Genomic DNA, 27,346 nt, shown 5'->3' with positions numbered 1-27,346 from the left:
TCTTGAGTTGAGACTTCCTTGACTCCATTAGATTAGATTAGGGCTGGTGCCCCTGGTTAGGATATATGTGTATATATATGCTGATTATGTGTATTAGGGTTCTCCTCTTAGTTAGAGTTCCTTATTCATTTCATTTGGTTATATCCATTCTCTGTTTAGGTCTAGATCTAGGCAGTGGCTTTTGCTTGCCATTTCTTTGGCCGGGTTTTGTCCTTTGATCTGTTGATTATAGGATTTGACCCGTTGTCGCGTGAGTTCTCACCTTTGGTCGGTCTTTCATTTGGTCACCTTTATCTGGTAACCATATTCCGAGCCTATCTTACCACCGTTATTCATATACCTTTGGTTGAGTGGTGGGAACCCTTTCTAGCGTCGTCATGTTGTTGGATTTTGTCCAGAATATTTTGAGCATGACCGCTATCCTTTAGAATTGGTTAAACCATGAGTTTACCTTACCTTGGCTTCCTTGTCTAGCCGTTATGCTGTTGAATTTTGAGCATGATGGCTATTCTTTAGAGTCAGTTTTCCTTGTCTCGATTCGCTTGTATAGCCTTGATTTAGCTTAGAGCCCATTTTAGTGAGAGCTTCTGGTTTGATAAGTCGTATTTGTTTCCTTTCAGTTTCGCTAGGTTAGTGGCCTGTACATGTCGTTCTCGTGGCCACAGTTTTATTTGCTACCCTTTGATTATATATCTATTCTTTTGTTGTGTCATAGATTCAATTTGTATATCTATTGTTCATTAGGGTGTGCTCGTTTGTCTACCCCTTTTGTCTTGAGATCTGGCAGATAGCTCGTTCGCTATCCTTATGACCATGGTCTATCATGTTGATCCTCTTGATCGTACAGTTATTGGTATTCATCACCAGATTTAGATCCGGTTTATGGCCTACGTCTGTCATCTTATGGCCGTGGTCTATTTTTCTAATCTATTGGCTACCCCCCCATCTTTGATGAAAAATTCATTATCACAGATTTTATCCTTTTCATGTAGTTGATTTTCAGTTTATCCTGGTAGTTTGTCTATGCAAGGTTATCCCCGTTCTCTCCTGATCTTTGTCCTATCTGAATAGCAGGGTCTGATCATGGCGAATAATTTGTTAGACAAATGGATAGCTGAGACTGTTAAATCTTTTCCGTTAAGATGTGAAGAAAGGAGTGTGGCTGAGCGTTTCATCAGTTCTTTTACCCATCTGAATAGTCGCGGTATAAATTGGAAGTTTCTTCAAGCAGCTGCTGGATTTTGGGACCCTGTTTTCCATGTCTTTCGATTTGGGTCTTTTGAACTTTGTCCTATATATGAAGATTGGTGTGCCTTGTTAGAGCTTCCTCTTGAGGGACTTTGGATCCGACCTTCGAGCATAGACTCTCCTCATGATCTTTTTTGCAGATTATTCGAAAATAAGATTGTGAAAACTCTGCATTGCTTAACAGAGAAAAATGTGCAATTTCAGACCCTCATTGAGTTGTTTTCCAAAAACGTCGATCCTACTGACACCCGTTTTCAGGAATGTCGGCGTAATGCCTTAGTCATTGCAGTCTTTGCACGCCATGTCCTTCGCAGAGACTCCAGGGCCGCCCCTTTTACTTTGTTGACGATAGTAGATCAGATAAATGAGAGGAGAAATCCTGCCCCTACCATGCTAGCCGAAACCTTTTATGGCTTAGACCTTATTGCTAGTAAAAAGGTACAGGATAATTTTTTCGGATGTGCTAAGCTGTTATATGTTTGGCTATGTGAGAAACTCACTATCCTTCAGCCACAAAACAGCATTGAGTACACTCTTAAGAATTTTCCTTCTTGGAAGACAAAGATTAAGCAACCCCAGCTTAATGAGTGGCACCATTGGCTACAGAATGTAGGGGAAGACCAATTTCATTGGGTGAGTCAATCCTGTCCACAAGTTATCACCAGCACCTACCCGTACTCATTTGTTTATCTTATGGGTTTAGAAATATCATCTTTCTATGCACCTTTGTGTTTCCCTTGTCAGATTACTGCAAACTCTTGTACTCCTAAGGTTATCACACCACCTAGCTGTGAAGACCTTACTCCTGATCTCATTGCATCCATAGTAGCTGCTTGGAGGGACAAAATCACGGAGAGAAGATCTGCTTTCACGTCTAAACTTCGGAAGGGAGGAATATTTGGAGGGCCTGCAAACCGGAGAGCTCGGATTGGTGAACCATGAGGATCTTCGACATGAGATTATCATTTCTTTACTATCTTCATTTGTTTTACTTGAACATAATCAAAGTCAAAGATTGTAATCCCGGTCTCATTATAGATGAAAATATAAAGAAAAGAATTTTACTTAATTCATGTTATAAACAGTTGGCGATTCAAAGTTCCATCAATTTTTATGTTGTCAATCGCCATCTTTGTAATCTGTTTGGATATAATCAATACAAATGTGTTTCTTTTCTTCTCTCTACTTGTGGAATTTACCTGATTTCATTTGTCAAATCATTTAATCTAGTTTGTTAACTTCCAATCAGGATTCTGAAAGATAGCAACCATCGCTCCGAAAAAGGACACCCAAGCTAAACCTACCTGGTCTAGACCTACCTCAGTGTCTAGACTTGTTCGTCACTTCGATCCCACCGCGTTTCCAACAGCACCTTTACCATCTTCACCAGAGTCGTCAGGTTCTTTTGAAGTCAACCAAATGGCTAATGATCCAGTGGACCCCATGATAACTATACAGGAAATGTTGAGAAATATGTGTCGAGATATAGCAGGGTTGAAAGATGAGGTGACTCATCTAAAGAACCAGAGTACCGAAAAGGTCTCTACTTCTAAAGATCCCGCCATTCAGCCTCCTCCGGCCATATCTCCTAACCTCACCAGACCAGTCATCTCTCCCGTAGAGATCGATCTAGAAGATGAGCAATATGCTGGAGAATATTATGTCCCTCCGATTAACAAGGAAAATGAGTTGTTCGATAAGTATGAGAAGATGGCTCGTGACATTGAGAGCATGAAGGTTCAAGCGTCCAAGGGATTCGATATTTCTGAATTTCTGATGTCCCCTAATGCCGTATTCCCGCCTAAGTTCAAGGCACCAGACTATGACAAATATGATGGAACTGGGTGTCCGAGAAACCACGTCAGATGGTTCATCACTCTTTCCCAGCAGCATGGCCTAAGTCGAGAGCAGATGGCCCATTTGTTTCCCATGTCTCTTATAGGGGTGGCCAAAAGATGGTTTTTGAGGTTGAAACCAGAAGAGATCAGGACATTGGAAGAAATCTCTAACCGATTCGTAGAGCAATTCTCTATGGAGGAAGGGATCGAGGTCACCAAAAGAGATCTGAAGCTGTTGAAGCAGAATCCTCAGGAGACATTCACATCTTTCATTAGGCGCTGGAGGCGCAAGTCTGCCCAACTGAGCCATAGAATGTCAGAGGAAGACCAGATAAAGTTGGTCCTCAAGAGCTTGTCTCCGCAGAACTTTCACTTCATGGCACCGCAGCACTATCAGAATTTCGATCATTTGATTAAGACCGGCACCCAGATCGAGGATGCTATTGCTAAGGGCCTCAGAGCCAAGACTCTATCTGATGTCCGAGAAGGGAAGAGACCTATGACCCAACCAAAGGAAGTACAAGCAGTCAGTTATACCAGACCAGTGGCCAAGCCTGTTGCGGAAGTTGCTGGACCGGCGATAAGGAGGCAGTTCAGACAGTTTGACCCATTACCGTATCCACTGCCCATGATACTTAAGAAGTTGATCAGAAACAAGAAGATCAGACTTCCAGATGTCAAACCTGTACCTAATCCACTGCCTGTAAACTGGAGAAGGGATCAATACTGTGAATATCACAGAGGCCCGGGGCACATGACTGAGAACTGTTTGGCCTTGAAGCACGCGATTCAGAACATGATCGATAAAGATGAGCTTGCAGTTGAAAGGCCGAATATCACTCAGAACCCTCTCCCCAACCACCGTGCTGTTGCTCCTCCCACTGCAAACGGTATCTTTGTAGATGAGCCCATCCTTGATCCCTCTGCTCTCATTTGCGCTATTACATCTGACAAAACATATGTTTTGAGGTTTGACGATGAAGAGCTCAGAGAATTCAGAGAAAAAGAACCTTATGTGCTGTCGTTTGACGATGCTGAACTCGCTGAGTCATCCTCATCCCATTCATATGCGCTCCAGAATGTTGATATGGAAGAAGCAAAGGAAGCCACCTATGTTCTAAGGATGGGGGACTTTGAAGAGGATGTCAGTAATGCACCTTATGTTTTCAGAACGGACGAAGACGAATTGCTGTTGCTAGAGGATCAATGTGACGAGATGCGTCACATGACCCGAGGTGGGCGAGTGTTCAAACCACCAGAATTGAGTGTAGAAAACCCGGCAGGGGTTGCAAGAAACTCAGAAAATCAGAGGCAGAATAAAGTGAGCGCAGACGAAGAAGATGAGAGCCTGTTAAAGCAGCTGAAGAAGACTCAGGCTAATATCTCGGTATGGGGTTTACTCATGGCCTCATCAAAGCACAGAAAACTAGTTCTTCAAGAGCTTAATGCAGCGCAAGTTTCTGTTAATACCTCGCCCGATGAGCTCGTCAGTCTCGTAGCCATGGCCAGAGCAGCGAAAACATTGTCATTCGCGGATGACGATTTACCTCCTGAGGGCCGAGACCATACTAAGCCTCTTAAAATCACAGTCACCTGTAACAAGAAAAAGGTGCCAGAGGTGTTGGTTGACAACGGCTCTGCGCTGAATGTTTGCCCGTTAAGCACCGCAGCAACCCTGGGATTCAGTCCTGAGAATTTTATTCCATCCGAGCAGGGTATTCTAGCATATGATGGCACTCGCCGGGATGTAATCGGGACTTTGATCACTGAGATACAGATTGGCGGAGAGGACTTTGAGGTAGAATTTCAAGTCTTAGATATTAAGGCTTCATTCTTACTGTTGCTTGGCCGTCCGTGGATGCACAAGGTCGGGGTTGTCCCGTCTACTCTCCACCAAAAACTGAAGTTCATTCGCAAGAACAGAGTGATAACGGTAAAGGGGGATCCCGATCTTGAGATAGGGCAGATCACTCCGGACTTAACTGAGGAAAGATCCGAAGATGTCAGTTTGACAGGGTTTTCACTAGAGGTGACTACGATCACCTTCAAAGAGGCTTTGAATGAGGAAATTTGTTTCCTGACCAGCACAAATTCAAATGTCATCAGGATGATTCGCAGGCAGGGGTATATCCCAGGTGCTGGATTAGGCAAGTACCATCAGGCTTTGACTGAGTTTCCGGTGTTCAAGGCGTTCAATGGTTTGTTCGGGCTGGGGTACAAGCCTACAGAGAAAGAAATCAGAGAGATGAAGCAGTTAATGCTGAAATGGGCAGAAAATCGTCGCCGTGGGTTGGGACTACCAATGGCGCCTATTGATTTGAAAATGAACGGCCGATTCCGAAAAGAAGGCGCAGCCTTTCCTTTCTGTGGCTTTGCAGAGTTTTGGTTGGATGAGAGCACAGGGCAGATGCTTCCGGGGTTTGAGATTTTCTTCGATCTTGAGCTAGAAGATGAGCCAGTGGGTATGCAGATCGTAGAGACAGAGTCTGAGGCTAATTGGGCAGAGCACATAGAGCCGAGCCTTCTGAATTCACTTTTCCAAGAAGGGTCGCAGACTGTGGCCGTGATTGGCAAGAGCCCGTTGATACTAGACCCAACTCGTCTTATCACCCCGGCTGAGGAACCTCTGACTAACTGGACTTCTCAAGTCCTACCCCAGGTTATTTTCCAGTACAATCAAATCCCTTCAGAAGAGTCAGTCGTCCGTAAGTACGTGTCAATCTCCGAGTTTGATTCAGAGTCTATTTCTTCTAACAAGTCTTTTGATGCAGGTACCATAGAGGACTATTCTCCCAAGGTCAGTGGTGGTTTTTCTTCTTCTGGCAACATTGAGTTGAAGATTGTCCCCAATAAAGCAGCTGATGCTGTTTCCTCATATAGTTCTGAGTCAGTTGACGCAGGTGTCAACATATCCATCGAGTCTGTAAAAACGAGTCCAAAGTTCATTGTAAACTCCGATGAGGGTAATTCATCTGTTGATGTATTTGATTCAAATTTCAATGAAATAAAGGATTCTTCTTTTGAGTACATTCCTGTCTCTATTTCGTCTACTGAATCTGCTCTAAAATCTGATAATCTTAATAATAACAATCAAGACTCCCCCTCTGATGAGGATGCCGACGAAACTCCCCCTGAAATCAGACATATGATCCAACAGGAGGAGAGTCGCCGAGCAAAACCACTTGACGAGGAAATTGAAACTGTGAACATTGGTGATGAAACCTCAATTCAGGAAATAAAGATCGGCAAAACTTTATCTCCTGAAGAACGCGAGGAATTGATCACTCTGCTTAAAGAATTCAAAGAAGTTTTTGCTTGGTCTTACGATGATATGCCAGGATTAAGTGAGGAAATCGTCCAGCACAGATTACCCTTAATCCTTGGTGCTAAACCAAAGAAGCAAAAACTCCGAAAACTCAAAACAGAATGGGAGTTGAAAGTCTATGAATAAGTGAAGAAATTGTTAGAAGTAAAATTCATCCAGGTGGTGGAATATCCTGAATGGCTCGCGAACATAGTACCGGTGCCCAAAAAGGACGGGAAAGTCAGAATGTGTGTTGATTTTAGAGATTTAAACAAAACAAGTCCTAAAGATGACTTTCCTCTTCCAAGCATTGATCTCCTGGTAGATAACACTGCCGGGCATGCTCTTTTATCCTTTATGGATGGGTTCTCAGGATACAATCAGATTAAAATGGCACCTGAAGACATGTTGAAGACATCATTCATTACTCAGTGGGGTACATATTGCTACAGGGTGATGCCGTTCGGTTTGAAAAATGCTGGTGCTACGTATCAGAGAGCCGCTACAACTCTTCTTCATGATATGATTCACAAAGAGGTTGAGGTTTACGTTGATGACATGATCGTAAAGGGGAAGACTCGGCCTGAGCACACTGTTGCACTGAGAAAGTTCTTTGAGCGAATCAGGAAGTATCAGCTCCGTCTGAACCCGAGTAAATGTGTATTTGGCGTTACGTCAGGGAAACTCTTGGGGTTTATGGTTAGTGAAAGGGGGATCGAAGTGGACCCGCAAAAGATTAAGGCGATTCAAGAAATGCAGCCGCCGAAGACAGAAAGGCAGATCAGAGGTTTCCTTGGCAAAGTTCAGTATCTGAGACGGTTCATAGCACATCTGACGATGACGTGTGAACCCATCTTCAAGCTTCTGAAAAAGAATTCCTCGAAGAAATGGAATGAAGAATGTCAGGAGGCCTTTGAAAAAGTTAAGCGGTGCTTATCTCTACCTCCTGTTCTATCACCTGTCATTTCAGGTCAGCCGTTGTTGTTATACTTGTCTATCACATATACAGCGATGGGTTACATGCTTGCTCAGCAGGATTTTGAGTCTAAGAAAGAAAGGCCCATTTACTACATCAGCAAGAAGATGCTAGAGTATGAATTAAAATACACTGTTTTGGAGAAGACTTGTCTCGCTTTAGTTTGGGCAACCCAGAGGCTTAGACATTATTTGCTTTCAAACAAGGTTCTTCTGCTTTCACGAATGGACCCTCTAAAGTACTTGTTTGAGAAGCCTGCCCTTACAGGAAGGACTGCAAGGTGGTTATTGTTATTGTCTGAGTTCGACATCACTTATGTTACTCAGAAATCAGTTAAGGGGCGGGTTATAGCCGAATTCCCTGATGAAGAGATTATGGATATCGAAGAAGAAGAGGTTCTCAGCACCAAGTGGTTAATGTACTTTGATGGAGCCGTAAACAGTCGTGGTCAAGGAGTAGGTGCAGTCTTGGTCTCTCCGAAGAAAGAATACATTCCTATCTCCATCAAGTTGCAGTTCGAGTGCACCAACAACATGGCAGAGTACGAAGCCTGTATTGCCGGACTTGAAGCAGCCTTAGCTTTGCAGATTCAAGATATTGATGTGTTCGGGGATTCCATCCTGATCATTTACCAGATTAATGGGCAATGGAAAACTCGAGAAGATAGATTGATCCCTTATAATATGTATTTGGAATCTCTAGTCCAGAAATTCAAGAGCGTCACATTTACTCACTTGTCAAGGACCAGAAATCATTTTGCTGATGCTTTGGCTACTTTGGCCTCGATGTTAGATATCTCTGCTACAATGGAAGTTCAACCGCTGGCCATCAGACTGCAATGGGCTCCTGCGCACGTAAATGCTATAGAAATTTCAGCTAGATGTCCAGATGGGAAACCTTGGTACACAGATATCAGAAACCTCATTTCAGGCAAGGGTCATCCTCTAGAAGCTTCAAGCAAAGAAAGAAAAACTCTTCAGAAGTTAGCTGCTAATTTCATCATTTGCGGTGAAGAGTTGTATAGAAGGTCATTTGATGGCTTACAACTCCTTTGTGTTGATGAAGATAAAGCTGCAGAGCTTATTGAGCAGACTCATGAGGGTGTTTGTGGACCTCATATGAACGGGAAGATGTTGTCTAGAAAGATCCTTAGACTTGGATTCTATTGGCCTACAATGGAAGCAGACTGCTTCGCATTTGTAAAGAAATGCCATAAGTGTCAAGTCTATGCAAACCTTATTCATGTTCCTCCTTCAGAGTTGCACTCCCTGACTTCGCCGTGGCCGTTTTCAGTATGGGGAATAGACATCATTGGGAAGATTTATCCGAGATCCTCGAGCGGACATGAGTACATTCTGGTGGCTATTGATTATTTCACAAAGTGAATAGAGGCTGCATCTTATGCTTCCATCACTTCGAACACAGTTGCGAAGTTCATCCGTACCAACATAATTTGCAGATACGGAGTACCTCACGAGTTGATTTCAGATAATGGATCACATTTCAAGAAAGAGGTGTTACACCTGTGTGAAGAGTTCAAGATAAGGCATCACAAGTCGTCCCCTTACAGGCCGCAGACGAATGGAGCCGTTGAAGCAGCAAATAAGAACATCAAAGTCATTATCAGTAAGATGACTGAGACATATAAGGACTCGTCGAACAAACTCCCTCATGCCTTATGGGCGTATAGGACATCGATCAGGTCTTCAACAGGTGTAACTCCGTATTCTCTGGTGTACGAAATGGAAGCTGTTCTCCCTGTTGAGTTAAGAATTCCCTCTTTGAGAGTGATGATGGAGGCCAACCTGCCAGAGTCAGAATGGGCAAAGGCCAGGCACGAAGAGCTGCAGATGATAGATGAGAAGAGGCTGAGAGCCTTGTATCATGTCCAGGGATATCAGAGACGGATTGAGAGAGCTTTCAATAAGAAGGTTCGTGTCCGGCATTTGAAGCCTGGAGATCTTGTTTTGAAGTCCTACAGGGCACCGGTATTTGACCCAAGAGGAAAGTTCAGGCCAAACTGGTCCGGTCCTTACATTGTTGATGAAGTCCTGCCTGGAAAAGCCGTAAGACTCCTCAATGAAAATGGAGAAAAATTAAATGAGCCTACAAACCTGGATCAATTAAAAAAATATTATGCTTAAGTACACCAGGAGGCCATCCTTGGACGATTTGAGCTTCAAGCCAATACCCAAATGTTTTAAACTATTTGCAAACCCTTTGGGCCTAGAAAAAAAATGAATAATGAAACCCCTTTCCGCTAAAAGAACCTGTGAGCCGAAAGCAAAATCAAAATTTCTTTGTTAAACTTAAACCAGGGGCATCTTTTATGACTTTCGTCATAAAAGATTTTAAACTCGAACTACGCGTGACCTGATTCCCAATTTCTTTGGGGATACGTAGGCAGTCTGGAGGATCCAGATTCGGTCCAGATACATGCAAACATACCAAAGTCTAACCGGTTTGAACCTAAGCCCACCCGAAAGTCCTTCTGGTGTACTCAGGCCCAGGTTTGTAGAGAAACAGAAAGAAAGAAAAATGATGGAGTCTTAGACCCGCTAGACTGAAAACCCGCAAGGGCGGTCTAGGCAAAAGTTAGGGTCATTCACCCGCTAAGCTGAAAACCCAAAAGGGCGGCTTAGGCAAAAATCAGGGTGATGAGCCTGCTGGATGGAAAATCTGTAAGGGCAGACAGTCCAGGCAAAAATTAAGGCATGCGGTCCGCCGAATCGAAAACCTGAAAAGGCGATTTGGTCATGGCAGTGACTTCATGAGGAGATGGCAGAGCTTTAAAAGCCGGCTTAACTATCCGCTTCTTTGGCCTTCTCAAAGTCTAAGTAAGCGCCATCAAGACTTCTTCTGATACTCTTTGAGTTAGAGAGGTTGAAACCGAGCAATCTAAAGGGATAATAGCCATGACGAAAATACCAAAAGGGGGGTTGAAGCACCTTTAAGCGCGGTATTCAAAAGATTCCAAGAGTGGTTGACTTTTACCATTTAAAAAAAAATCTTATCAGACTAAGAAGCAGATTTCAGTCTATCTTGGTATTTGAGTCAGGTGTCCGTCAATGTCCTCGTTCGTTGTTCGTCAAAGTCTTTCCTTTGTCGAGTCGAGGTCAATTCTTCGGAGTCCTGTTTAGTTAAAATTCCTCCCCAAGCCGGGGTGGCAAAAAAAAAAGACAGGAGGGAAAGCAGAGCTCTCAGAGAAGCAGAGAATTTATGGCTCCTGTGAGCAAGTGTATAGTAGAGCAGAATTCAGAGGTTGATAGGCTTTTAGCCCAGTTCCAGCGTTAGCAGATGGCAGTAATGAAGCAAGATTTTGAGCAGAACCATGTTCTTGTACTTTTGAGGAGCTTTATAAGCCCAGGTGTTCATCAGAAAAGTTTGTAACCCCAAGTGTACATTAATGAAAGCCTTTGGCCTGTTTTCTTGTGTTGCTCTCCAAATGAATTTTGTTATGGAAGTAATCATACTAGGGGCATCTTTTATGACTCACATCATAAAAGATGTCAAATGCATTGATATTTGAAATGGGCATTCTCCTCAAATAGAGACTAGAGAAGTTTGAGCATGCTCTTTTGGTTCAAGCTCTCCCGTCGAGTTGTTTTCTTTTAGAATAAGATTTTCAAAAAAAAAAAAAAAAAAATCTTATCCTCAGCAAAAAAAGAGCCTTTTGAGTGATTAGCGTACTTGTTTAATTCTTACTGTCGAGTATTTGGTTAGTGTTGTTTTGGTAAAGCTTCAATCTCTAAAATAAAAATAAAAATAAGAGTGACTCTTTGAGCATGGCATTTGGGACCTTTCAAGTGTCCGCAGTGTGTCCCTGCCTAACAAGTTATGAGTCAGGCGTATCCGCAGGGAGGTTTGTATGGATCCATGTTGCATGATGGGCATACAAGCCTGGATTTATATGGAACCGTGTTACATCACGGGCGTGTAAATCTGGGGTCTTGCGAGATAATTTAGCAATTCCTTTTGTGATTTGAGACTCTTTGAGTAGTTGAGGCCCTTTGAGTGTTACAGACTCTTCGGGTAGTTGAGACTCTTTGAGTATAAATGTTTTTGTGTTGATTTGAGACTCTTTGAGTAGTTGAGGCCCTTTGAGTATTACAGACTCTTCGGGTACTTGAGACTCTTTGAGTATAAATGTTTTTGTGTTGATTTGAGACTCTTTGAGTAGTTGATGCCCTTTGAGTGTTACAGACTCTTCGGGTAGTTGAGACTCTTTGAGTATAAATGTTTTTGTTGATTTGAGACTCTTTGAGTATTTAAGGCCCATTGAGTGTTACAGACTCATCGGGTAGTTGAGACTCTTTAAGTATAAATATTTTCGTGTATTTGAGACTCTTTGAGTAGTTGAGGCCCTTTGAGTGTTACAGACTCTTCGGGTAGTTGAGACTCTTTGAGTATAAATGTTTTTGTGTTGATTTGAGACTCTTTGAGTAGTTGAGGCCCTTTGAGTGTTACAGACTCTTCGGGTAGTTGAGGCTCTCTTGAGTATAAAGATTTCTGTATGTGTTTGAAGCTCTCTGAGTGTTATACACTCTCTGAGTGTTTGATTTGAGATTCTATGAGTGTTGCATACTCTTTGAGTAATTTGATTTGATATTCTTTGAAGGATTGATTTACGTTTGCATCGATAATGGTCTGCTTTCTTTGAGGTAATTTCATTAGGTTCGTTTTCTTAAAAGCTTTGTTTTTAAAAGAGTGTGTGTTTGCTTTAATAGAGTCTTTGCGTATTAGTTAAAATAATTGAGTCGTGAGTATTAGAGGGGAGCCATCTCATTGAGATGTCGTGATTGCCGAGTTATCTCCCATTTGTGAGCCCTTGTGAATACCATCCTTAGAACCCGAAAACCCAAAAACTTGTTTTGCTTTCGGGTCAGCCAAAATGTGTTGTCTGTTCAGCTTTGGCATTCGCGCGTTACACACGCTCTGCCAAAGAGGGGCATCTGTAGACACCCCATTTTGACAGAACCCTAACAAAGTCGTTAGGGTAGAAACCCTATTAAACTAGTGTTTTAATGTCCCAAATTTGTTCCTAGAATAGGTTAGGGTCTCATTTAGGTCCCCGTAAATTTTCGTCCGAATCCGTCGCGGTTTGCCTAGCAAACGGACGATGTTTGTAGAGTAGTGTAGTGTAGGATTAAGGGTGGCGATTCAGCCAGAAGCGGGGGTGCGCAGTAACCTAGAAAACCAGTTCAAATTTTCCGTCATGGGTTGTCCGGGAAGAAATAGGGGTATACGAATTAATGTGTAACGTAATTAGGGGTGTATTATCCTGAACCAGGGCAATTTCGTAATTTGCAAAGATGCTTTTCTTCCCCTCCAAGTCACCATTAAGGCCTAAGCTAGGTTAGTGAGAGCTTTAGGACTAGAATTAGCCAGAGGGGAATCCTATGTAGATTAGGCTTCCTTTGATCCCAGCCCTTAAACAAAAGCTGATTTGAAGGGCTAGGATCAAGGGGAGGGAGATATTTTCCATAAAATTTTCCCCCTCCGCCATTGCCCGAGGCCCCCCCTGTAAGTTAAGAAATATACAAAATGCATTGATAGGGGCTGTCCAAAGGAGAGGAAGGGGGCATAATATATCATTTTTTTTTCTAGACCATTCTTTTCCTGGACCCCCTGTCGAGTAAAAAGTAGTCATAAATATCCATAGAGGGGGGTTGTCCAGGGGGAAAAGGGGTCGAATTTATCTTTACCCTATATAGGCACCTCACGAATTAGGGTTTAGGAGAATTTTTTCTTTTTTTCTCTCGTTCGAAACAGAGAGCAGAGGAAGAAGAGAGGGAGAAACACAGAGAGGGATTTTCTTTTACAAAAAGCAGAAAGAGAGAGGGAAGAGGATAAGCAGATCCCTAACATCCAAATCCCACCAGCCATCTCCACCTTCTTCTCCACTTTTCCATCGGCCGGCCACCTCTTCTTCTTCCCCAATCACCATTTTCTCCGGCGGAAACCCACCTCCTCCATCTTCCTTTTCCTTCAACCTCTAAAACCCACCATCACTTAAACTCATTTCATTTTTTTTATCCAAACCCATTCCATCTCCCTGCACCACCATCACATCGCAACCTCTCCACCACAACCACCATCAGCCCAAACCCACCTCTCATTTCTCTGCATCTCCGGCCGGTCGCCATTAAATCCGGCGAAGCCACGATCTCTTCCCCACCTCCATTAAACCACCTTCTCTACCACTACTCCACCCAGATTTAAGCCCATTCCATCAAACCTATCTCTGCACCTCTAACCACCACCACCATCTCCGGCAACCTCACCGAAATCCAGCCGTCCCTCCTCCATTAACATCCAAACCCATTTCCTCTTCCAATCTCCATTTCTCTCCAAACCCATCATCAAATCCCGGTCCAAACCCAAATCAAAACCCTCAACAGACTTTCCATTTCACCTCCCAAACCCCTTCTCATTTAAAACCCATTTTCTGGAAAAAAAGGGCAGAGAGAAAGAAAAAGAGAGAAGAAAACCAGTGAGGAGAGTAGGGGATTTTCGTAGAAAATTGCAGATTTAGGGAGGGATTGAGAGAGATACTAAAAAACCAGCGGGAGAGGACGATCTTAGGGTTTTCAGAGAGAGGCGTGAGAACAGGGAGGGTTACAGAGAGGAGCTGAAAGGAAAAAGTGAATCCAATTGTATTTTTCTTCATAGCTCTCTTCAGCATCATCGTTTCAGGGAGGGTCAAAAGGTAGGTAATTTTAACCAAGCTTATTCCTGGTTATTTATTTATTTTTTATTTTTTCTGTGTCTTGTATTTTTAATCTCATTACTAATTTTGGGTGTTGGATCTTTGTTTGGTTTTAGATTTAATCATGATTCCAGCCTTCATGATTTGCGATCATGAAGCGATTACTGCTAGCAAAAATGATTTGCAATGCTTTGGTTTGGTTTGGACTGAATATTACGCTAGAAATTATTTGTCTTGCATTAGATTTGATATTGCCATCGCAATGAAATGGATATTGCCTTAAGTCTTTAGGTCTTTTATTAGATTTTATATCATCTTGAGTTGATTATAGCACCAAATCTGTTATTGCTGGAAATAAGAGGGGTTGATATAAGTTGAATAGTATAATTTCCTCTTTGGTACCCTCTTATGTTTTCTTTGTGTCTGCAATGGGGTATTAGCTTGCCATGTAGATCAGGTATATCTGAATAGTGCAGAGGCATGGCTGCAGTGGTAAGGGTTTTGAAGAGAAAATCCGCACAGTTCATTCTCCGTGCCAAATTGCTCGGGCTTGTGCAAGTTCAGAACCTTTAAAAGTATTCCATTCTTTGGGTTGTTGTGATTCATCATTTGATCAGTTCATTCCTTTCTTTTGATGATCCAAATGTCATATGAAATTCAATATAGGACAGGTATGTTGCTGCCCCAGTTTGGCACATAGGTTCAGTCCGTGTTGCTGCCCTGTTTAGCACAGAGATTCAGTCCATGTTGCTGCCTTGTTTTGCACATAGATTTGGTCCATGTTAGATCCCCCTTTGTTTTAGACAATCAAAGCTATCCTTGAGGTGTGAAACTAAGTTGGATTAAACTCCACTCCTCTGTTCTGGATACTTAGGTCTATCCCATTTTGTTGTCTGTTTTGGCTAATCTGTGGGTTAAGATGAGATTCGTTGGTTAGAAAGTGCTAGCTGGTTTAAATTGTCACTCTCTAGATAGTGGGGCTCGCTCATGGTTCCATTTCTAGTATCCAAATCAGAAGCCAATTTGATTGAGTCATGAAATTGATGGTAGCTTTTCTTTGGTCGGGTTGCTAGATTTTGGCTCAAGGAGTTTAGGCTAGCAACCTACCTTTTAGCTTAGTTTGATCCGAGGTCTAAGTTCTTGCATATAAGGCGTTTGGTCCGGAGATGTGTTTAGCTCATGTTTTGCAGAGTTTTCACATAAGGTTCTTCACTTGGGTTCGCCTTCGAGTTGCTTGATTTCATCTCTATGGTTTGGTCTCTAAGCAGCATGATCAATATACTAATATTCTTCTTTTCGCAGTTTGATACTACTCATCTTATGCCCTCAATCGCGTTAAAATTGTTGTTCTTTCTTTTGTTTATATTGAAATCTGGAATGCAAAGGATGAGTGTGGTGTTTAAATTTGATTTGTGTTGAGGTTGCGGTTTCAGTTCCCGATGAGAGTTTTGCGGGCGATGAAGGCGCTAGCCCAAGCCCATCTTTAGGGGACTCGCTCAATCCAAGTAGCGCTCCTCTCTTTTGTTTAGTAGGCCTGCCCAACCTTTTGGATTTCTTTTAACCATTTTTTTTGAAAAGAACCCTTCTCTGGGCAATGATAAGGTTACTTAGAGCCCATCTTTGTGTTTTGTGGCTCACCGTTTTTTTTTTTTTTTTTTTGCACTTGAATCTGCACAAGTTGATGCCCCCTGTTATGCACCAAAATTTATAAAAATCAGAAATATCATTGCATGCATTTGTATAATCTGTTAAAAATTTTAATATTCTTCTTTTGTACTAAGCTTTGAGTTAGGGTTTGAAGACGATAATGAATGGACTGTTCAGGTGAGATTATTTTGAAGCTTATCATATTTGTTTAAATTTTATTTAAATAAATGGTTTTGGGAAAGAAGGAGATCAGATGACTACTCTATTCGATATTATCGACATGAGTACTGTCTGATTTCAAGGCGGGATTAGAAATATTATCATGTGTATTATGATATCAGATGATTAATTTAGCATCATCTGATTTCATCCCCATATTGGGGTGGTGTTTGTGGTTGGACATAGAAGTGTTTGATATTGTTTTTTTGCTTTATTAGGCTATCCAACGGCTGGTCTGAACTAATTTATGTTGTTTATCATTTTATGATTGCTATAGGTTGTGTATTTTTTTAATTGAAAATTCTTCTTTGCTTAACACTTGATTTATTTTTATAAGAATGGAATGGAATTCGCGATTATCTGGTAGCCTTTTCTTCTCTCTTTGGATGGACTAACACAGTCTTATAGATTCTTGTTAAATTTCTTTAGATATTAGACCCCTGCACTAGGAGACATACTCTGTCTCGTTAGGCAATCCTCCTTTGGAGGCAAGCCTCTTTTTTTAGTTTAACCTCAGGGAGGTTGCTTTGATTTTGATAAATGGTGTACCTATAGGAGGCATGCCTTGCCTCATTTAGAGAGCCTTTGAATCATTCGCTTGTGTGGTGATGTTATCGGGGGAGTCTTTGACTCATTTGATCTTTATTGATGTTATTAGGGAGTCATCTGTCTTGGCTTTGTAAGTAATTAGCCTTTAGAAGGCCTGCCTGGCCTCATTTGTAGAATCCTCTCAATTAGTTGTCTTAGCCTTGCTTACCCCTTGCAAGGGCAATGATAAGGTTACTTGGAGCCCATCTTTGTATGTGTTTGGGAGACCCGCTCGGTCTCATTCTCTCGTTAGTCCTCCTCTCTGTGCGTCGTTTGGTTTTGGGAGAACACCCTACTCGGCTTGGCAGCATACCCCTACTCTTATGGGTATTGGGTTGCACATTTGTTGCACCCTAGGGCTAGTTAGCTGTCCGGCCCGGCTGGGTGTTTTACCTCTGCCAAATGTGCAAATTCGTGTTTCCTTTTCTTTTAGAGAGTCTTTGACTCATCTATTCTTTAGTTGGTGTTAGTGGAGTCTTTGACTCATGTTTCTTTCTCTTTTAGAGAGTCTTTGACTCGTCTATTCTTTAGTTGGTATTAGTGGAGTCTTTGACTCGTGTTCCTTTTCTTTTAGGGAGTCTTTGACTCATTTATCCTTTAGTTGGTATTAGTGGAGTCTTTGACTCGTGTTTCATTCTCTTTTAGAGAGTCTTTGACTCGTCTGTTCTTTAGTTGGTGTTATTGGAGTCTTTGACTCATGTTTCCTTTTCTTTTAGAGAGTCTTTGACTCATTCGTCCTTTGGATGATTTTGCTGGAGAGTCCTTGACTCGCTCATCCTTTGGATAGTGTTATTAGAGAGTCTTTGACTCATTTGTCCTTTTAGGAGTGTTATTAGAGAATCTTTGATTCGTTTACCTTTGCTTTTGATAGTGTTATTTGTTTAGGGGTTTCCCCTATTTGCCCTAGGGTTTAGCCCTAGGGTTTTGCTTTGTATATTCCCTTAGGTCTTTGACCAAAAGGGTGAAAACTCTTTAAAAACTTCAAGAACATTGGAAAAAGTTTAAAATCCAAAAAACATTAAATATTTTAAAACTCAAAAATATTAGAAATTAAATAAAAAACATTTGAAAAACCTTAAAAAGCCTAAAGTGTTGAGTGTTTTTAAAAATAGTCTTTAGGAGAGTTCGTTTCGAACTACGTTGGCTTGATCCTCTTCCGCGAGGTACGTAGTGCAGCTTGGGATCTTTATCCCAAGTCCAGCCAAACTTTGTAAATAAATGTTTTAACCCTTTTTCTTCAAAGCTTTGTTTTCAACAAGATCTTCCTCTAGAGTTAGGAGTTTGTCCTAGATAGAGAGTTTTAGAGCTAGGAGTTTGTCTTTTATTTGTTGTGTGCTTGTTTGTGTTGTTTTAGAGTTAGGAGTTTGTCTTTTGTTGTGTGCTTGTTGTGTGTTTGTGTTAGAGTTAGGAGTTTGTCCTAGCTAGGAGCGCCTCCGTCCGGTCAGTTGGCGATTCACATCGCCGACTGATGACTAGGTCTTGGATACGTTAGCAATCCTATTGTTTTCCTTAGGGCATACAGCCTAGTTACACGTAGGTTGTAGGAACCACCTGCATTAGCTTAGGGCTAACCTGCATTTAGTTAGGGCATATAGGGTGTCCTAAAATTCACAATTCACTGGAATTTAAATAATCGTACAATAAACTTTAATAATTGGTCCGGTCTTTTAGATCGAGTTTAGGATAGAGGGCTAGGTGTCTCAGGCATCATAGCTTAGAATAGGCGAGAAGAACTACGTTGCCTTGATTCTCGTGGAGGCGGGGATACGTAGGCTTCTTTGGATGAATATCAGACCATCCGAGGACTCGGGCTAAATCGTTTAGAGTCTTAGGATTTGTTGTTTTGTTATATTGTATACTTTGTTGTGTTTTCTTACTTTCTTGTACTGATCTTATACCTTTAGTTATAGCTTGCATGTGTTTGCACATCAGAACTTAGACACCAGTTAGGTATGTCACTCATTACCTAGCAATATTTAGGTGGCACCTCTTTCATTTATTTTTTATGTGTTTATTTATCTTCAGGAAATGCATGCTTAGGTAGACGACTCCTGAGGATTGTTCCCATTTCACATGATTTTTGCCCAAAACTCTTCGAGGTTAATAAAAATGGCATAAGAGACCAAGTGTTCGCACTCGGGCGAATTGGGGGCGCTCTTCGGACCTTCTCCATTCGTCATCAGGCACGGACCTTTTATATCTCTGGTTATCCATTGCAAACAGAGCTTTTCTTTTGGTTCCATGACGCATCCATGGATGGCGACTCTGAGTTATTTTCAGATATATCTTGGTTTCGAGCTCTGGCTTCGGATCAGGATGTATCTCATTCGTTTTGTATCGCCACTCATGCTATGCTATGAGAGTGGCACCTATTTCGAGAGTTCCTTGGTAGAGCTCTCCTTCACATGTGGAGATCTTTGAGGATTGCAGGGGGGGACCTCGCGTCCCTCGCCGCACTCGTCCTCGGATCGGGGTCCACATCGGAGCAAGAAAGAAAAAGAAAAAGGGAGAGAAAGCGAGAGAGTAAAAGTGAAATGTGAAAAGTGAAACCCCCCTTTTATAGGCCTTGGCTTAAGGCGGTTCGCATTTATGGAAGGCACGCACTTCGAGGGCCCTTGTATGGTGCCACATGTTTCTCATTAATGGAGGGCTCACGTGCCGAGGCGGAAAACGCGCGTACGGTACAATCGGAAAACGGTCAGGTTATTAAAACTGCTTGAGCACGGGATACCTTTGGAGTAGTTATGTCTGGTCCAAACCGTACACAAAAATCTGCCCGGCCCAAGCCGGACAGAATGTGGCGCATTCGCTAAACGGCAAAATTCTGCCCGTCCCAAGCCGGACAGAATATGGCGCATTCACTAGACGACAAAAATCTGCCCGGCCCAAGCCAGACAGAATATGGCGCATTCGCTAGACGACAAAAATCTGCCCGTCCCAAGCCGGACAGAATATGACGCTTTCGCTAGACAACAAAAATCTGCCCGGACCGAGCCTGACAGACGGCTTAGCCGGACAGATTTTTCCAGACGGATCCCTGGCCGGACAGACGGCTTAGCCGGATGTTTTCCGGGCAGATTTCCTAAGCCAGACAGACGGCTTAGCCGGACAGATTTCCCAGGCCGTACAGTCGTTTTATTAGCAGGACAGATTTTCCGGACAGATTTCTTAGGCCGGACAGACGGCTTAACCGGACAGATTTCCCAGGCCGTACAAACGTCTTAGCCAGACAGATTTTCCGGATAGACGGGTTAGCCAGACAGATTTTTCCAGACGGATCCCTGGCCGGACAGATTTTCCAGACAGACGGCTTAACCGGACAGATTTTCCGGGCAGGTTTCCCAGGCCGGACAGACGGCTTAACTGGACAGATTTTTCGGACAGGTTTCCCAGGCTGGACAGACGGCTTAGCCGGACAGACTTTCCATCAAGCCATCCTGGATACCGGCTCATTCTACCATTTAAGGATACAACTCCTCACACTTCCCCAAATCACTACAATGACTTGGAGAACTGGGGGGCAACTGATGGGGTACAAAAAATAGCAACTAATGAGCTGTCGACACGTGGCCCTAGGAAGGCCCACCACAAGCCCAACTGCTTCGCAGGGGTAATCTGGTAATTTCCTAAATAGTGGGTGGACCTAAACCCACAGAGGGTCCGACACCTGTCCTGGGGTAGGTAATCCAACCACCTCAGGTCCCCTTCTATAAAAGGCCTCTCAATGCTCAGATCAAGGGGTAATAACTCCTGAATTACCACTCTTAAAAAAACTAGCTCTACACTCCTGCTCGTATTAACTTGAGTGTCGAAGGGTCTGTCCGGAGTAACGACTTCGGGTTGGTCTTCTGACCTCGTGTGCTCTTGTGCAGGACTCAGCTCCTTCACTTCGGTTCCTCGGGTCCTCCAACTCAGCTCTTACGTCACTGCCGTATCTGTTACCGATTTTAGGCCTAACAACAATCTTACTTATATTTTGATAATCGCACTCCTAAAATTATTAAGCTTTTTCTCGATGGATGTCGATAGGGTTCTTTGGAAATTGTAAGAGTGCTCTAGTCGCTGATTAGAAAAGTAAAAATTGTATAGAAGATTTTCCCATGCAAAATATATGTGAGGCAGATACTAAAGTGTCCACGATTAATGAAAGTTTTCAACCATTTATATGTATAGTGTATGTAATGGGAAAACTTGGGTGGCCCCCTACGTTATTTAAAACATTATAAATGAAAAGTTTTCTTTAAGTATTAAATATTTTATAAATGTAATATAATAGATATTAAATATAGGTTACTAATATCCATACGACCTTGTTTTGATAAAGGGCCGAACACACCTTGTTTTACAATTTTTAATTGGCTGCCGATAGTTTTTTTGGGAACTTATTCGACAGCGGATTAAACAAAATAAAACAAGGTGAGTTCGCTCCATTCTCAAAGCATAGTGGTGCAGACATCAGTAGCCTAAATATATCATAGATAAAAAATTATTGATAACTATTTAATATCTTACATTTTTAAACTCAGCTCTATTTTTAAAGCATAAAATTTAGTCACAAAGCACATATTTTTGTGATTAATTTAAATGTGTAACACATGCCATTTTCTTGTTCGTTAAACATAATTTCCTTTTTTTCCTTTTTTTTAACTTGCATAGATATGGGAGTGTGACTGAACCATAGTTAGCAAAACGTGATTTGGCAAAAAAACGGGATGGCAAGAATTTGAGTTTAATACAGTATTGGTTAAAGAAAACGTAGTAAAAAAAATGAAAACACAAGAAAATGAGTTTAGAATTTTGTCATTTACAAAATATGGGCCATTTTTATTATGTTTAAAAACTAGACTTTCCTTGGTCCTCTGGGTCTTTGTAACTAGTTGCCTGTGAGGGTAAAATTGGAAAGTTGGCCAAAAAAAGGTGTTTAAAACGCATTTTAAACGTGTTTAAAACGTTTGCCTAAAAGAAACGGAGTTTTATTCATTTTAAATGTTTTAAACGGCACACCAATAAAACGTGTTTTTTTTTTTTTTTATATTTAAAACGGAGTTTTGCTAACTATGGACTAACTACTCACTGCATTGCAAAAATAATGGTAGATTATGACTGAATTTTGATAAGCAGCAGTGATATGCACAAATCTTTGTTTCACTTTCACACTTTTTAAGGGAGATGAATTCACCCCCTCTATTTGCCAGGAACACCCATTTTTAGTGGCTTTATTACTTCAAGACAATGGTTTACTAGGGATGTCAATCTAAAGGATCCGAACACTAGTTGGAAAAGATTTGACTGCTACTGTTGGATCCGACCCGTGTCCATTGGATCCAAACTGTTGGAACCTAGATAAGTATGGAGGCTTGGAGGGTGCCAATATATGAAAATAACCTATCTTTTTTCGTTCATTTATGTCATTTCATGAGGAGTATTTTCGTAACATTTAGAAACCTACTCGAAACTAAAAACAACTTTCATTTTTCCTCCCTCTCTCTCACAAGACCTAAGACACTCCGATGGACAGTCCAATTTAAATTGAATCATGACCCATAAGAGAGGCGAATGGAACGTAACCTAGACCATAGTTAGCAAAACTCTGTTTTAAACCGTATGTTTTGTTGGTTTGCCATTTAAAACTTTTAACGCGTTTTAAACGTATTAAACGCGCTTGCGTTCTGTTTTTTTACTACATTTTTTTTTTTTTTTTTGAACCAATACAGTATTAAACTCGAATTTTTCCGGTCCTGTTTTTTTTTTTTTTTTTTTTGTCAATTCACTTTTTGCAAACTATGACACAGACATAGGTGGATCCAATTCGAAGTGGGCTCTTGAAGCCTCTATGGTTTGCTTTGGTCATAAAACCACTACAAGGGGCCATTCAGCACGATCCCGTTTTAGAAGTGTTTTCCTTTATAATAACACCTCATTATAAGAAACAACTGGTTGTTGATTGAACAGTGTGGAACAGCTATTCATAAAAGTGGTGATGGTAGAGAGCTCCTAATAAAGGACATCCTGTTTTTCTTTTTTCTCAGCACGGGATCCCATTTTGCTAGCAACCCTATTCTATTAAAAAAAAGTGTGGATATCAGTTTTCCTTGCCTCAAGATGGTTCCAAATGCAGGGATATATTTGTCATATAATAAAAAACACAAGGCTTTTCTAGCCATGGAAAAATGGTCATCAATGTATAATTGAAATTGTGGCGCAAGAAATAGAGGCTGTTAGGAACATACCTAACATGGGTTTGTCTTCCTAGTTAGGCAGAAGCATGGATAAAGTTCTTGATCATGATAAAGCAAACCCTAGCCCGTAACTATCTATGTCATGCAAAAGTGCAACAAAGCTCAAAAGCATCTAAAAACCCAAGTCACTAAAAGCCAATTTGCTACTGAATTCCATCTATGGGGCCAAATTAATGGTCATCCATTTCTACATCCTGAAAAGCCTACTCCTCTTTGTACCAAAGATTCAAAACTAAGTCTCAAGCATGTTTTGGAATATATATACTTGGCTTTATGTCTTCTCAATGTGTTAAGCTATCCATGTCTGCCCTTAAAGCATCAAAGCTATTCTTGACTTTAAATGCTTTCCTTCTATAGCATACTTAAAAGCCTACAAATCAACAGTTTTCCACAGCTTTGTGTTCCTTTATAACTAACATGTTCTATGCATTTGAAAGAAGCAAGACTATCCAAATCTCCTTTTATCTTGGAAAGATGATATGTAGCACAGAAGTAGTGATAGGGACTGTCTGAAGAGAAATCAACCAGATTGCTCTCTAAACTATCAATCATTTCTCACTTTTGAACCCCTCCATTGTTTGAAAATCCAGATGCAAGCCAAAGTGCAACCAAAGAAAATCCTAGTTTACTCGGTGTAGGTTCTCACTTTTGACACCCCTATTATTTCAAAACCCAAATCCAAGCCAAAATGCAACCAACGCAAATCCTAGCTGACTCAGCATGGCACCATCAAGTACTAGGTTGATGCGTGAGTACTCAGTTTGACGCGTTCATAACTCAGGAGTGTCAAAAGGAGTTTTGATTCTGTAGGCCAAAATATGGACTCAGAAAAGAACGTAACCAAGATAAAATTAGGGAGGACTCTGGCGAGTCAACGATGACAATGGAATTTTGAAACTATGCTTCTCACTTTTTGGAAGCCAAGCAGAGGTTTGAGTATTACTAGAACCAGATGCTTTCGAACCTAGAGGACATGGCTGTTGGGTACCACCCGAAAGTGAGGAGAGAAAAGGGAAGTGATATATCCGCCCCCTTTTCTTCCTCGGGCCATCCCTTTCTAGTATATTTATGACTTATCTTTTTAACCTAAAAGGGGGTGGCCCAGGGGAAAAAAGGAGGCTAATCGATCATTTTCCCCTTACACTTGTCTGGCAAGAAAAAACACTTGCCAGGAAGTGATTCACCTTTTTGTAGACACCTGTGGAATGCATTCAGTTTCAGATTCATTAGTGACTGTGGACAGCTATGGAACAAGGAATGTCTTTGGCTGGACACACACAACACAACACAACAATCATATCTAGAGATGCCCATTCAATTTCATAACCACCTTACAACTGAGGTGGATTCCATAATATTGCATCTCTCATTCATGCCATAGAAGGGTTGGGCTGGAAATGATAAAGAGGGCATTTAATCAAGGTTGCCAGGTCGGGATTCGAATTCGGGATTCGATTCGGGAATCGAAAGCGGGATTCGAAGGTTCCGGGGATGGCTGGGAGCGGGATTCGATTTTTCGCCGGGGAATCGCCGGAGAATCGCCGGAGATTCGCCGGGGATTCGTCGGGGAGTCGCCGGAGATCGCCGGGGATTCGCCGGAGAGTCGTCGGAGAGCGATAGAAAATTAATAAAAGATAAAATTTAAGGAAAAATACCTGAAAATCAAAATCTAAGCATTCAACTATACACCATTAAACATGAACATGATTCTCCAAATACTGAAATTATAACAGTTTTTCTTCATTAAGGAGCCAGGAGGCCAGGAGTTCAGGTCCTCAGGAACCAGGACTCCACCATTAAACAAAAAATTCAGTTTCCAAAAAGCAAAATATCAAAATTATTACATAATTTCTCCAGTACTTTCAAATAAAAAGAAATAAAGTTAGGCTTTTCTCTTTCCCTTCAAATAAGCATGATCAGCTCGTCCTCTTCTTTCTGTAAATGAAAAGTTTAAATAAATGAATTAATATTTATAAGACTAATATCTTCACTGGGAAATTGCAAGTGTTAAAGATTTTGTACCTTCCCTTGTACGTTCTCCACGCCCCAGGAAACTAGTAATACGACCTTGAGTGTTGGATGGTCGTCCAATTTCAAGTTCCGAGCTACTGCCCACTCTTGGAGTCCCAGATCCTGCAGCTTCGTCATTGTCATCTAAGTCACGAATAGTGAGTGAAGGACTTGAAAGTAATGACTGAGATGACGCACGAAATGTAGAAGGTCTAAGGAAATCATCATCGAGATCTTGCCATCGCATATCCTCCATTCTGATAGAGGAGTCATCCATAAGTGGGAGCTCTGGGTTGATGTCCCATTTTCTATATTGTCCTTCTTTGTATGCAGCCGCATTAAATCTAAATAATAGATTCGAAATTAAATAAATAATCTGACATAAATAATAAAAAAAAATTATTGCATGCAAAAACGAAACAAACTTTAAACCTGGATAGGAGTCGAAGATTTGAGTGGATGTACACAAGAGTATCAGCACGATGTGAATTTAAGCGATTACGCTTTACATTGTGAATGAAGCTATACGTGCTCCATACTCTCTCTGCAGAAGATGTGCTAATAGGCTGTGAGAGAATTTTGATGGCCACTGACTGTAACTCTGGTACATGACTTCCATGAAAGTTCCACCATTTGGTGACACACACATTGGGATCTTTCGCATCGTCCCTGGCAAATTTACTGGAAAACCTTCCAACCCTTCCTATGAAATCATATAACTGGCGTCTAATCATACCACTCATCTCATCATCAGGGGAGAGATCCATAATGGCTTCATATACAGCATCCATGATTTCAGGGTCTTTATCTGAAAATAAAATTGAATAATCGATCAGTCGATAACATAAATGAAGATAAATACAATTACATTATGAAAATTCACAATATGAGAAACAATTACATACCTGGGGTTACTCGTTTACCACCGCCTGGTGCTGGAATATTGAGATATGCAGGGTCATAATATTTTGGAGTGAGTACATGAGCCAAGGCATGAATTCGAACATTCATCTTCCCCCATCGTCCCACCACAATACCATGAATATGATTGTACATGTCAGGCACATCTTTCAAGTTATCTTTTATTTGTCCTAACATATTGTCCATGCCTCCGTACACTTCTGATATCAGACAGCCTTCCTGGTCAGTGAACTTAATCATTTTATAGACGGGCTTCGTAATTAATAATGCCAACTTTATGTTCGTCCAAAATTCATCAGAGACTACACAAGTAGTTGTCATCTCGCCCCTCTCTATCATCACTTTGTCGGTGCAAGCATTCAACCAATCTTTCCAAGCATCTGTTAATACTGTCATCTGCAACGCCTCCCTTACATCAAGAAGTCTCTTAAGTGTAGTATAATGAGTTGCAAATCTCGTCTTCGCAACTTTCAGCAACTCAAACTTCGAATTGCTTCTAAATATAGCAAGAGCCTGCGAATGATTGGTAATATATTTGACGACATCCTTGCAGGAACGGTAAGTCTCTCCAATCCAACCTAGGTGTTTATGCTTGGTCAAGTCTTTGAATATCAGATTTAATGTGTGAACCACACAAGGAGACCAAAATATGTGGGGATAAACTTTATTAACCTCTGTCCCAGCAAGCTTGCAATTGGCTGCATTATCTGTCAGCACTTGCACAACATTAAAAGGCCCTACTTCTTCAATGGCATTCAACAAAAACTTTGCAATGTTTTTCCCTGATTTCTCCACGGCAGAGAAGTCGTGCGCATTGAGAAACATTGAACCGAACATATTCGATGCCAGTACATTGATCAGGGCTTTGTTCTTCACGTTTGTCCATCCATCAGAGACAATAGAAAGCCCATGTTCAGGCCATTTTTCTCTCACAACACCTAGATCTTTTGTTACATTATCTTTCTCATGGTCCAATAAAGTTGTTCTTGCTTTCTCATAAGAAGGCAACTTGTATCCAGGCACACAATTGGCGGCAGTTATCATCTCTTGAAAATATGGAGATCGGAGGACGTTAAAGGGAATCCCATTGGCGGCCAAAAATCTCAGCACTTTATGATCAACATCGTCTCTATCCTTTGCTCTAAAAGACTTGCCAAGTGGTGATTCACCAACCTTACTTGAAGAAGTCGCACCGGAGCTGGAAGACTTGCCAAGCATGTCTAACCGTGATTTCTTCAGTGGTAGTCTCCCAGGTAAATTCTCTGCTCTTTGGACTTGGCTTCTGATGTGCTCTTGTAATTGTTTGTCTTTTGCAACCGCACTGCAATATGCTATTCCTTGACCTTGACCTCTTGGTGCTTTCACAAGGTGTGCGTGCACCCTTGTATAAGTCCCAGTGTAAACCTTCTTACAGTGCTTACATTTCCACTTTTTGGTTCCCCCATGTCCTTCGCTAGCTTTCTTTCCTTTGACTACGTGTGACCATAAAATTGTCGCTGACCTTGCGTTCGGAGTCAACACTATGTCCTCGTCATAATCTTCTTCCACATATTCTTCCTCATAGTTGTATTCCAGGTCCCCTTCAAAAACTATGTCATCATCACCTACACCTTGGCCTTGAAATTGTTGGTCGACAGTCTCATCCAT

At 41.5% G+C, this 27,346-nt stretch overlaps 4 protein-coding genes across 4 annotated transcripts; 2 read left to right on the top strand and 2 right to left on the bottom strand.

Moving 5' to 3' along the window:
• Window positions 1-533: 533 nt before the first annotated feature.
• Window positions 534-2,427, top strand: LOC143857239 (uncharacterized). The gene is made up of 2 exons (XM_077367657.1): window positions 534-1,881; window positions 1,993-2,427. The coding sequence occupies exons 1-2, from the start codon at window positions 1,084-1,086 to the stop codon at window positions 2,188-2,190; spliced, it is 996 nt and encodes a 331-aa protein (XP_077223772.1). The 5' UTR covers window positions 534-1,083; the 3' UTR covers window positions 2,191-2,427.
• Window positions 2,428-2,535: 108 nt separating this feature from the next.
• LOC143857086 (uncharacterized) lies at window positions 2,536-7,433 on the top strand. The gene is made up of 3 exons (XM_077367357.1): window positions 2,536-5,791; window positions 5,858-6,110; window positions 7,361-7,433. Exons 1-3 carry the CDS (start codon window positions 2,668-2,670, stop codon window positions 7,431-7,433), a joined length of 3,450 nt encoding a protein of 1,149 aa, XP_077223472.1. The 5' UTR covers window positions 2,536-2,667.
• A 17,053-nt stretch (window positions 7,434-24,486) lies between these two features.
• LOC143857234 (uncharacterized) lies at window positions 24,487-25,881 on the bottom strand. Its single transcript, XM_077367650.1, has 4 exons — window positions 25,684-25,881; window positions 25,211-25,586; window positions 24,791-25,122; window positions 24,487-24,703 (listed from the first exon to the last, which is right to left on the bottom strand). The coding sequence occupies exons 1-4, from the start codon at window positions 25,874-25,876 to the stop codon at window positions 24,651-24,653; spliced, it is 954 nt and encodes a 317-aa protein (XP_077223765.1). The 5' UTR covers window positions 25,877-25,881; the 3' UTR covers window positions 24,487-24,650.
• Window positions 25,882-25,905: 24 nt separating this feature from the next.
• Window positions 25,906-27,346, bottom strand: LOC143857083 (uncharacterized). The gene is made up of 2 exons (XM_077367356.1): window positions 25,974-27,346; window positions 25,906-25,918 (listed from the first exon to the last, which is right to left on the bottom strand). Exons 1-2 carry the CDS (start codon window positions 27,344-27,346, stop codon window positions 25,906-25,908), a joined length of 1,386 nt encoding a protein of 461 aa, XP_077223471.1.

Source organism: Tasmannia lanceolata, unplaced genomic scaffold, assembly GCF_043159265.1.
Source record: "Tasmannia lanceolata isolate RefF3 unplaced genomic scaffold, GAP_Taslan_0.1 ptg000024l, whole genome shotgun sequence".
Lineage (NCBI taxonomy): Eukaryota > Viridiplantae > Streptophyta > Magnoliopsida > Canellales > Winteraceae > Tasmannia > Tasmannia lanceolata.
This window is presented reverse-complemented; position numbering and strand designations above follow the sequence as displayed.

Excerpts from the sequence above, each read along its gene's own strand:
- LOC143857239 (XM_077367657.1), top strand. The coding sequence starts at position 1,084 with ATGGCGAATAATTTGTTAGACAAATGGATAGCTGAGACTGTTAAATCT. Across the intron at positions 1,882-1,992 it reads GGGAAGACCAATTTCATTGG|ATTACTGCAAACTCTTGTAC; the intron begins GTGAGTCAATCC and ends TTCCCTTGTCAG.
- LOC143857086 (XM_077367357.1), top strand. The coding sequence starts at position 2,668 with ATGGCTAATGATCCAGTGGACCCCATGATAACTATACAGGAAATGTTG. Across the intron at positions 5,792-5,857 it reads TTCAGAAGAGTCAGTCGTCC|GTACCATAGAGGACTATTCT; the intron begins GTAAGTACGTGT and ends CTTTTGATGCAG. Across the intron at positions 6,111-7,360 it reads ATAAAGGATTCTTCTTTTGA|GTCAGCCGTTGTTGTTATAC; the intron begins GTACATTCCTGT and ends CTGTCATTTCAG.
- LOC143857234 (XM_077367650.1), bottom strand. The coding sequence starts at position 25,876 with ATGTTAGGACAAATAAAAGATAACTTGAAAGATGTGCCTGACATGTAC. Across the intron at positions 25,123-25,210 it reads AATCTTCGACTCCTATCCAG|ATTTAATGCGGCTGCATACA; the intron begins GTTTAAAGTTTG and ends TCTATTATTTAG. Across the intron at positions 24,704-24,790 it reads TGGAGAACGTACAAGGGAAG|AAAGAAGAGGACGAGCTGAT; the intron begins GTACAAAATCTT and ends TTTCATTTACAG.
- LOC143857083 (XM_077367356.1), bottom strand. The coding sequence starts at position 27,346 with ATGGATGAGACTGTCGACCAACAATTTCAAGGCCAAGGTGTAGGTGAT.